The sequence below is a fragment of the Sceloporus undulatus genome, chromosome 3 (assembly GCF_019175285.1).
Source record: "Sceloporus undulatus isolate JIND9_A2432 ecotype Alabama chromosome 3, SceUnd_v1.1, whole genome shotgun sequence".
NCBI classification, from domain to species: Eukaryota; Metazoa; Chordata; class Lepidosauria; order Squamata; family Phrynosomatidae; genus Sceloporus; species Sceloporus undulatus.
This window is the reverse complement of record NC_056524.1, coordinates 35,356,045-35,368,079: the sequence shown is the minus strand read 5'-3', so window position 1 is coordinate 35,368,079 and position 12,035 is coordinate 35,356,045. Positions and strand designations below refer to the sequence as shown.

Genomic DNA, 12,035 nt, shown 5'->3' with positions numbered 1-12,035 from the left:
GTTTCACCACCCCTATTGTAGAGTGGCTGGCTCCTCTTCTATTTTACCACTGGCCTTGTTGTCTTAACTGGAGCCTGGATCTATTCCACTGATGCCTGAAATATCTGAAATCCCTCTGTCTTTGAAAATTCCTTACTCCTTAAAAGATACAATTGTATTCTAAAATCCTTCCTGTCAGTTTTTTTTTCTTTTGAGTTGTTGGAAGCACTTGCTTCTTATCCTTGCCTTCTACTAAGACTTTCTTTAAGGCCTTTTTCACCAAATAATAATTTATCTGCAAATTGTTTATTTACCAAATTTGATCTAGCTTTCTGGTCTACTTCCTAGTGCTTAAACCACAAGGAATGTCTCCCTACAGCTGCAGTAGAAATTGCCATAGCTGAAAAAGCTGCAGTGTCAAAGCTGACATCTGCCACATAGTGCAAAAGACTATTCAATCTATGCAAATACTTTCTGTAAATTGAAAGACCCTGGTATACAAAAGATCTACGCCAGATAAAGCGGGCAGCGCAACGACTAGAGCGCTACTGGAGGAAACATCAGCACTTATCTGACAAGACAGTCCTTGAGGACATGTTACGTTCCTACGGAGTGGCAATTGATGCAGTAAAGAATTCATTCTGTGCTGCACGGATTGCATCAGCAGAGTCTCATCCAGCAGAGCTGTTCAGGGTGGTCAGGGAATTGACACAAGTACCGACCAACCTGAACCCTTTATTGGAACCAACTATAGCCTGCTGTGATGCTTTTAATGACTTCTTTGCCAATAAAATCTCTCAGATAAGGGCTGATCTTGATGCTGGTCTTTTGACAGAACCTATAACAGAGGCGTCCAATGACTCTGGAAACAGGGTTATTCTGGATCGTTTTGCGTTTGTAAGTACCGAGGACGTGGACAAGCTCCTTGGCTGTGTGAGAAGGATTACCTGTCCTCTCGACCCTTGCCCATCTTGGTTGACCGCCCAGGGAGGGGATCTAATAACATCTTCATTACAGCTCATAATTAATACATCCTTTCGGGAGGGAATATTTCCACCTGCCTATAGTGAAGCCACTTTTGAAGAAACCCTCCCTAGATCCCCTGCAGATGAGCAACTATAGGCCGGTCTCCCTTTTACCTTTCATGGGCAAGGTGATCGAGAGGGCGGTAGCCTTCCAACTCCAAGCTGTCTTGGATGAAACCGATTATTTAGACCCATTTCAAACTGGTTTCCGAGCGAGATACGTAGTGGAGACTGCCATGGTCGCTTTAGTCGATGATCTCCGTCTGAGCACCGACAGGGGAGATGTAACTCTGCTGGTGCTCTTGGGACATCTCTGCAGCACTCGATACCATCAACCATGGTATCCTTCTGGAATGCCTGAGAGAGTTAGGTATTGGTGGCACTGCACTCCAGTGGCTCCGGTCCTACCTCTCGGGACGATTCCAGATGGTGAGGCTGGGGGGACTGTTGCTCTCATAAAAGAGAGCTGACATCTGGCGTCCCTCAGGGCGCCATTCTGTCCCCCATGCTGTTTAACATTTACATGAAGCCGCTGGGAGAGATCATGTGGAAACATGGAGCTTGGTGTTATCAGTATGCTGATGACACCCAGATCTATCTCTCCATGTTTCCGACTGATACAGTGACTAAAGATGGCACCTCTCCTCTGGATGCCTAATGTCACAGTTAATTGTACAGATATATATAATACAATTATTGAAATTAAATAAAACATGCATATAGCTAGAATACTGTCATAATTGTTAATTTAAAGACAAGTAATTGCATTATGAAATTAATGTTTAATGGAAATAAATATCAACACATGCAAAACTTCTTTATAGACTACTTAAAATTATATAACTCATGGGACATTGGTAACACAATACTATCACACAGTCAATGCAGTGTAAGGTGCCACATTCTTTTATTTTCATTTGCAAAATTATACAAGAGCTCATGGTTTCAAATATATGAAACAGCACATAATGCATTAGAATATAACTGCAAAAACTTTCTACGACAACATATACAAATATTTGACTATTCTGTCACCAGTGAAGGAACAGCTGCTAATATTACATATCTAACTTTTCTGCACATCTAAATTTTCATTTAAACCAGGAGAAGGAAATCTATGGTGCTCTAGGTGTGGTTTGAGTCCTATTTCTATCATCTTAAAACAGCATAGGCCATAATAAGGGCTGGCAGAATCTGCAGTTTAACATAATCTACTCTTTCTCCTGACTTAGAAACTGTTTCAATCACATACTCTCCCCCTCATATAATGTAGAATTAAAGGCACACAGGAAGCTATCTTATAGACAATTGGTCCGTCTTGCTAAGTACAGACTATATTGACCGGCAGGTCTTCCTATCCCAAAAGCAGCTCATCTATCATTGAACATTTCCTTCTACACTGAAAACATTTTATTTAGATGACTATCAAAACCAAGGTAATGCGCTAATAGTATTGACGAAGAAATCTTTGCTTTGGGTCATCTGCCAAGAAAATGCTAAGGTATAAATTATTAACAACAACAAAAATACTGTAGAATAACAGCATCCTGAGTGTTAGCAAAAATAGAAAAAGAAACCAAACTACACAAAGTAACATCTTACAGAAACAGTCATTTTCAACATCACTGAAAGCTTTGGATGTTTAACTAGTCATTATTAAAACATAGAAAACAATTAATATACACAAACCTGAAGCATAAGAGCATGAGGGGAGTGTACAAAAATTGAAGGATTTTCCTTTGGTGAAGATTCAAGGCATAGCTGAGCATCTGTAGCCTTGGCATTGTAAGTGAAGGCAATACTACTTGCAAGTTTCCCATCATATAGAACCTGTTTGTGATGTTCTGCCAGATGAATATCACTTTCCGATTTAAATTTGAAAGTACTCTGGGAAAGAACAAGAACATACACATTAATGACATTCTGAATAAACAATACTGTATATTTAACTTGCTTTAAGTCAGAATAAAGCATACATGTCCAGTGAAATATTTATTACATACAGGTTGAGTATCCCTTATCTGGAATTACAAAATACAAACACTCCAAAATGGTCACCATGGGTGGCAGAAATAGTTACACTTTTGCTTTCTGATGGTTCAGTGTACACAAAATTTGCTTCATCCACACAATTATTAAACATACTGTGTATAAAATTACCTTCAGCTTAAGTATATAATGTGCACATGAAACATAAATGAATTTTGTGTTTAGACGTGGGTCCCACTTCCAAGATATATCATTATGAATACACAAATATTCCAAAATCCAAAATACTTTTGGTCCCAAGCATTTCAGATAAGGAATACTCAACCTGTAAAGACATTGTGTTGTTTTTCTTTTATACAGAGCTAAAATTCTCTTCATGGCATAATAAAAAAAAATATTAAAAAGGCCAGTGCAATTTTGGGCTACATCAATATAAGTATAGTGTCTAGATCGAGGGAAGTAATAGTGCCATTCTATTCTGCTTTGGTCATGGCAGGGGGTTGGACTGGATGGCCCTTGTGGTCTCTTCCAACTCTATGATTCTATGATTTTAATTTGATGGATTTGTTTATTTTTAAAAAGTTAATCCATTTAACTATATCAAATACAACAGTTAGGCAACTACCCTTTCTTCTAACAGGAATTTTAAGTGTACAATGTCTATTGGATTATGATTTCCACTCTCACAATAATATATACAGAAAAATATCTAAAGATATCATATGTTTCTAGACAAGTTTCATTAAAATTTAACACAACTTGTATGTAGAGAAATTCCAAAAGACAGACCAATTGACACATGTGCAATGTTTACCCCACCTTATTTAATGAAAGATGAAGTCTGTGAATAGCTACACCCTCCACTAATACTACTGAAAGTTCCACTTCCTCAATATTTAAGATGGAAAATATTTCAAATGTGAGTTAACCAATTCCAATATTCTTCACTAAACTCCTTATCATATACATGGCAATGTTTCAGAACCTAATAGTTGTGTAATACAGTTTAAATAGTCCAGACAAACAAGCTGTGCTGTAATTCCACATAACACTGGGATAATACTATTGAGATGTTCTGGACCACCATCACGCTAGTGAAGTAAATTTTTTTTTAGCATTTGCTCATCCCCAATGCCCTGTAAATTCATTACTGAAAACATGTCCGATTTGTACAAAAATATTTGTTTTTGCACAGAAAGAAAGCATTTTTTCTGAAAACCTTTTATTTTGGGCATAGAAAGGAGTCAAAATCAAAAAATCAATTTAAAAGGTCTTGTAAAGCAAAATCCCTTATTGAGCATGTGTGAAGAGCAAAACAGTGATAAAGGTGGAAAAAAGAGTAGACTGTGTCATCAACTACCCAACATTTAAAAAAAAAAAGCACACATCTATAAGCTTGGCTAAAATGAAAATCATGAAAAAAAGTAGAGGGTATTGTAAAGAAATTTTTGAAGAAATTTCAAGCCGTCTCTACAAAGTTCAAAATGTTTTTTCTTACATGTGCAAAGTTTACTTGGCCTATCCCCTCCACTTCACATATTATTTATTCATGTATTGGAGTTATATTCCCCCTTTTCTCCCAAAATGCACACATTAATTTTAAATAAAATGTTTGGTGAAAAATGTTGAACTGCTTTTCTTTTTTGTGATGTCAAAACTTAACCCTATTTTTTCCATGTTATTCCTGCTCTGGTACTGATTGTTTCTATTGAATAAGTAATGCCAGGAACACATATTTTTTAAAGTGAAGCATGCCTGTATGGCTATTTATTTACCTTAATGCTTATGCTAATGCTAATTATCTTAACAGGTGACAGGCTAAATCCAGTTATGACACCAAATTAGTAGGAATAGCTAATACTCCAGAGGACAGGATCAAAATTCAAAATGACCTGAATAGACTAAAAAGCTGGGCCAAAGCTAACAAAATGAAATTCAACACAGAGAAATGTAAGGTACTGCACTTAGGGCAGAAAAATAAAATGCACAGATATAGGATGGGGGACACCTGGCTTAAGGAGACTACATGTGAAAGGGATCTTGGAGTCCAAGTAGACCACAAGTTGAACATGAGTCAACAGTGCGATGCGGCAGCTAAAAAAGCCAATGCAATTTTAGGCTGCATCAATAAAAGTATAGTGTCTAGATCAAGAGAAGTAATAGTGCCACTGTATTCTGCTTTGGTCAGGTCCCACCTGAAATATTGTGTCCAGTTCTGGGCACCACAATTTAAAAAGGATGTTGAAAAACTGGAGCGTGTCCAAAGGAGGGCGACTAAAATGGTGAAGGGTCTGGAAACCATGCCCTACGAGGAATGACTTAGGGAGCTGGGGATGTTTAACCTGGATAAAAGAAGGTTAAGAGGTGATATGATAGCCCTGTTTAAATATTTGAAAGGATGTCATGTTGAAGAGGGAGCAAGCTTGTTTTCTGCTGCTCCAGAGAACAAGACCTGGAACAATGGATGAAAGCTACAGGAAAAGAGATTCCACCTCAACATTAGGAGGAACTTCCTGACAGTAAGGCCTGTTCGACAGTGGAACACACTCCCTCGGAGTGTAGTGGAGTCTCCTTCCTTGGAGGTCTTTAAGCAGAGGCTGGATGGCCATCTGTCAGGTATGCTTTGATTTGGATTTCCTGCATGGCAGGGGGTTGGACTGGATGGCCCTTGTGGTCTCTTCCAACTCTATGATTCTATGATTATTTCCAGCTAGTGCAAACCCATTAAATCAAAGACAGCTTGGTAAAACCCTTGCATAAGTCCACTTCAAACTTACTATCATATTTTTGTTTGTGGTATTCCAAGTACACATGTTGCATTGCCTACAGGCAGACTATTCAGATGTGAAAAAAAGATTAATGCAACAGGATTGGATTGTTGTTGGGTTTTTTTAACAATGATAAACCACTACCTTATATCCAGGTCCTAGCTGATGTATTGCAAATATCTGTGCTGGATTCAAAGCTTCTGTGAATACATATACTGCTCCAAGCTGACCACAAAACACTCTATTTGCATCAGCAGTTTCAGATGATCCCAGAAAGCATTTATCATAGCTCTGTATTTAAAATATATAAATAAAATACTTAAATCAGTCTTCAACAAAAATGCAATTAAGGACACATACAAAGGAAAGATAAATGACTTAAAATCAGTCATGTCAGCACATTTGTACTATTTTTCTGAAAACTATTAGTTCTCTACAAAAATATATTTCCTTTTTTTAGCTACAATATTTCATTCTTTACAGATCCATAACAAAATATAACTGACGTTCTTGCAATATAAATTAGAAATGTTTTCCATACGTTTGAAGATGACAAGATTAATATTTCATGGCATATTAATTACAAATAATTTTACTTTGAACTGAAAATTACACTCCTGCTGAAATTTTGTAATGAAGTTGTGGTCCTTTGTTTTTTGACATTATAAAAATTGAAGACAAACTTCAGGGGACTGTTAAAGTGCAAGATCCACATCTTAATTTGACACCTGAATCAGTGCTATTTAAAGCACGCATTACACGGGCAATCTAGGATTGGATTTGCTGACATTCTTATTTTTACCTATACAGCTTGAAGTTCCCCTCCCCACCCCACCCCACCAGCCCATGCTGGAACAGTGGCACTGCTTTTTAGCTTCTTTAACCTTTTTTTTAACCTCTTAGCCCCTTTCACATTTTCCGCTACAGGAACAGTGAAAAACTTCTCTTCGATACTGTTTTTCTGATTTAAATCCTTAACTCATCAAACAACAATATTGGTTCTCCTGGGGAGAACAGATCTCTATATACCCATAGAAAGGAGCAACACAGATTCTGCAAATATGCCAGAGAAACATTTAACACTTCTTCCTGAGTACAACTTCTTTGATCAAAACTGAGCCCTGCATGGCAATTTTCAAGTAAAAATACAGATATGGGGAATCCAACAAGATCTCACACATTATGGAAAACTGGCCCTAGAAAGGGACTTAGGCTCTGTACACACCAGCCATTAAGGCTGACATGGGGGCAGAGTTGGGGCATAGCGTCTTCACAATGCGTGCCCAACTCGCCGCAGGGTGCTCTGATGCCACGTGCTACTCCACATGCCGTGCGGTGTCATGGGGCTCCCCCAGTGTTGCATCCATACAACACAGTGCCAAAGGAGTGCCAGATACCCATGGTAACGTGGTTATGACTCCCTTTGAAAGGCTGGATCGGGGCCGCAGTGTGAGGTAGCCATGGCCCCAATCTGGCTAGAAATATACAGCCCCTCACTCTCAGCAGGCAGCTTCCTATTATAATAATTTGCTTGACAAATAACTGTTCCTTAGATTCAAAGACAGACATTATTCCCCCTAGATGTGAAATTTATTTATGAATTGTTCTCTACATATAGTCAGGTATAGAACGGGGGGGGGGGGGGGGGACAACATACGTCATTTGTGTTCACATGCCAAGCCATATCACCATAGGATACTAGTTGACCATTTACATAACAGCGGATTTCACTATTTCTCCAGCGATTGTAGATGTGCACAATGCTAATCATGTACCACTAAAAAGAAACAGAAAAACGTCATTAATAAAGCAGTTGCATTACATTTTATTTTAAACAAAGCACTTTTTATTCTAATAAAGTTGAATAGCATGTTCTTGTAAACAGTGTATTATATACAAAATCTTTAACAATAAAGATAAATATTACATAAACTGAAATATCAGTTTATGTAAATCATTGTAATATAAAGATTTAAAACTGTGGTATATACTTTTTTCAAAACCCAAGAAAAAAGCTATGCACTTTGAGGAAGAATCCACACTTCAATAGCAATACCATGTACATTTCTATACCACTTATCATCGAACTCGACACTCTCTAAGCAGATTACAGTCTCCATATCCACACATTCCCCCCCCCCCATGGATTCAATCATTCATGGCTTTAATTTTTTTTTAAAAAAAATCCAAAAGCAAACCTTGATTTTTCTATTTTATGTAAGGGACACCATTTTATTGTCTCTTTGTATATAACAGGACCTGATCATCCACAAATTTTGGTATCTACAAGGGTCCTGGAACCAAACACCAGTGGATACCAAAGGCCCACTCTCTACTCTGGGGAGGGGGATGATACTTAGTCTATTGTCACTGTTGTTCTTTGCTCTTGCAACTCACTATGCTGCTCCTTGCTACCATGTTACATTACTGTAATTCCCTCTGCAGAAAATATTTCAATTTAAAAAAGTAAAATGTATTCTGGTTCCTGCAGTGCCTAATACATGTTATTGCAGTTCACAGTATTAGAGTCCTTTTCCTGTTTTAAATGTCATCCCCTGCTTGGGAAATACAAACATATTTTAAGAAATAAAAGGATGGATGAAGAGCTTAAACTAACAGTTGGGGGTGAACTGGAGTTCGATTTGGCGCATGTGTACATGTGCATGCACGTGCTTACACACACAAAACTGATTCCCTATTTGTTTTTCAACAAATTAACCGACAGCATGCAGTCATCCTTACCTGTAACTGCAAGTAAATCAAACAGAGCACAATGGCAAAAAGACTAGTGTGTTATGATGGTGGCATAACTCCTGTTATACCAACAGCTGCACTTGTTCTGTCCCCAGAAAAAGAGTGATATCCCAAATAAATTTTGGTTTTATAACTTTAAGAAGTTTGAGTAATTTGTAGCACTCTTCTTTATTACTTATAAGTATGATTTTCTAATATTCCAAACAGTGTGTGTCCCTAACTATAAACATTTGCTCAGCAGAAATCACCAACTTGTATGCACAACAGCTGACCAATATAGCACAACTTCTAGTTGCAAGATATTTGCAAAATGCAAAAATCCTTTAAGGATGCAAGCTTCCAGATATGCACTTTTGAAAAAAGCCCTAATACAACATTTGCTCTCAAGTTAGCTATCATACAATTGTTCATTTCCAATTCAATGCACATGCTTAATCAGAGGTAAAATCCTACTCTTACATCCAGAATTGCACACGTATGCAATTTCTCAGAAATAAATTCAATTTCGGGTCGGGTCAGTTGTTTTCTCTAGGAAAGGCTGCAATTGATAGCAGAACACACTCAGCATCTTGTGCACATTATAGTAAAAGAACTGGCATTCACAAAGCCTGCAAAGTTTGGCTTATTTTTGCTTGGCTAAGTGATAGAATTGGGCAATAACCAACATTGTCAGTCTGGATAAGAGATGTAAAAATTCTGGAATCAATATATCTGAGGATATTGTTCAGACCTCAGCTATGCACCACCATCAAAGCCATGAACCCTTATTACATTCCATATTTACAGCACCTTCCCTCATAATGCATTTAAACAACTCACTCTATTCACTGGCCTTGCATTTTATACCTTATAGAGTCTATTCTAAATTAAGCATCAGTATGCTGTTTTTCCAGTAACATTTCGCTAACTGGTGTGCTATATTCTGAGTCAATCTTTTGAAAAAAGGAGAACTAAATTCTGAGAAATTTAGATCTTGGTAAGGAAAATAATTCCAGTTAAATCTTATTATATGCTTTATATTTTTATTATCCTTGGCATTTTAAAGCATTTTAGTACTAGCAGAGATGAAATTTCGATAATCCTATTTATGGGTAACCTTTAACTAATTTTTACCTGTATTCTTTTGAAGACTAAAAATGTCAATGAGAAGCAAATTCAGGCACACAAACAGTCACCTTGTGTACTATTATGGCTTCCAGTGGGTGTGAGCATTTCTGTTTATAAAGTATTAATTACAGGAATCAATAAATATCTCGTCCTAATTGTAGAAAGGCTAGGATTAAATTTAAATGTCTCACACCAACAGGTCAAAGGTCAAAGTGTAAAAAGGATAGTTAAGTCCTGGAATGAATAAATAAATAGAGTTTCCTAAAGTAAACTTCTCTAGAATTTTATTAAAAATATTAGAGTGAAACATTGAGATTTATAAACATCTCTTTCTCCACAGATGTGATTGTACCAACATAAAATGAGATATTTATGCTACTAAAGAATAGCTATTTAAAAAAACAGTTTAAAACTAATGAAAAAACTTGATACTTTGTTCTGGCAGTTGTACAAATTGGAATATTCAGTTACAATTCACTTTCTTTTTTGAATACTGAAGAAAAGGTTTGTAAAAAAAAAAAAAAAACCAAGAAAAATTGACATAAACTTGATTTTTATATGGAGTATTTGTCCTGACAATCTATTACATGCCTTGTGAAAATAACAAATTTGGCTATAGTATTTCCTCTTCATAAGTGTTCAAAACATCAAGAATAAAACTAATAATCAGAACAAGAATAATTGAAACTAATAATCAGAACAAATTAACTGTTTTTTATATTATCACAGTTATACAGAGTCAAACTGACTACATGGATTCTCATTACTCTTTTTATACACTATATAAGCTTTTCATGCTTACCTTGCGAGGCTGAAAATCATACTTTACACAGTGTTGAAAACCTTTGCCTTTTGACTTCAGTGATGTAACTATTAAGCAATTGCCAACAAAATGAGCAGAATATCCCACACCTTTGCTAGTTCGAAAACTGAAATAATAATAAAAAAAATTAAAAAGTATTTAAGAAACTACTTGAAGTTTATTTCAGACAGATGGTTAGGGTTAAAACTGAGTATTCCTTCACAGTAATCAATGTTCCCTCTATATAAACAGAGAAACACACAAACAGAAAAACTAATCTTCCAAATGGTTGATAATGTCTTTGGTTATTAACAAAAACAGACAAATTTTGGAAGTTAGAACAATGGAGAAAACTTTTTATTCCTCTGTGTAGAACATGCTTCTGAAATGCTTCAACTTTTCAAATATTATTATTCTTGTCTCAGCCATTACTAACCAACACTGCCATCCTCTACAGATCACAAACTGAAATCAGGTATTAGTGACCTGTCTTTACTCCATCAGTTCAGGGCAGAAAGGGTATCCGAATATAAATGACCCTGACCTTGGAACACTGCCAAAATTTAATTTTTTAATATGGTTTCTTCATAAAAGATAGGTAATTTGTTACTGCAGCTGAAAATCAAACTATGCACTACACTGAATGGTAGCATACAGTTAACATGTATTTTCTTTTTAATGTGGAAGTAAGCATGCTGGGGCTTGATCCAGATCAGTGGGGGGGGGGGGGCGGGATTTAAAGCCATTTTGTAGTAAAATTTTAGCCTCCACTTGGGGGAGGGGTTAAATAAAATTTATAATGCTATTGGTCCCAATGTCTTTTTTCCAGGCATAAAGCACTGTGATAGTTATGATCTAGTTCTATATGGCTTGGGGAAGTCTATATGAAACAGCATATACTCTATTACAAGCCTGCTCAGGTCTTAAGATCTGTGTGCAGATCTTAAACATGATTGAGGATGAACAATTAGAATGGAAACACAGTAAACTTTTGTTTCACATGATTTGTGCAGCGAGATTGATATATGGGGCTTATTGGAAAAACAATGAAGTACCAGACATAAATATGTGGATTTTGAAACTTTATTATTTTTTTTAGAAACAGGCAAATTATCTTATTTGATTAAGAAAAAAATCTTTGAAAGATTTTTAAAAAAACTTGGGAACCCTTGATGGTTTTTTTAAAGAAGGAAAAAGATAATTTAACAGGTACTGCCTCTGATTAAAGATGAGATAATATTTAAAAGGATTTTATAGGTCTATACAGGAACATAATAATGTAACAGATAGACACTGAAGAGAAAGGAGTGGTAACATTTAGAGAAAAAGAAACATGGACCCAAATAGAAAGTATTGTAAACATAGAATGATACACAGACTTTGAAGAGATGGGAAGTCAAGTAAGTACACTCTGCTATTATTTTACACTTGAACGCAGTTGGGAAGATTAATATGGCACAAAAGAATGGCATGTAAATTGTTTTTTGATCAAGGGATGTGTGTAATTGCAAAAAAATTTTTTACCTTTGTGAAGATAATAAAAATAGTGTGTGTGTGTGTGTGTGTGTGTGTGTGTGTGTGTGTGTGTGTATATATATATATTAAAAAAGA

General features: G+C 36.2%; 2 protein-coding genes across 5 annotated transcripts in view; one reads left to right on the top strand and one right to left on the bottom strand.

Annotated features, from left to right (window-relative positions):
* The window catches only part of LOC121925367 (stAR-related lipid transfer protein 13-like), a 1,219,986-nt gene that overhangs the window by 309,639 nt on the left and 898,312 nt on the right, over window positions 1-12,035 (top strand). The gene's annotated exons all lie outside the window — the stretch shown is intronic.
* LOC121925364 (neurobeachin) overlaps window positions 1-12,035 on the bottom strand; it is a 205,311-nt gene that overhangs the window by 133,908 nt on the left and 59,368 nt on the right. For both annotated transcript variants that reach the window (XM_042457428.1, XM_042457429.1), the window contains exons 6-9: window positions 10,425-10,551; window positions 7,419-7,538; window positions 5,906-6,052; window positions 2,694-2,891 (exon numbers count right to left, since the gene is read on the bottom strand). In XM_042457428.1, the coding sequence (XP_042313362.1) occupies window positions 2,694-2,891; window positions 5,906-6,052; window positions 7,419-7,538; window positions 10,425-10,551 (592 nt within the window). The remainder of the gene's footprint in view (window positions 1-2,693; window positions 2,892-5,905; window positions 6,053-7,418; window positions 7,539-10,424; window positions 10,552-12,035) is intronic.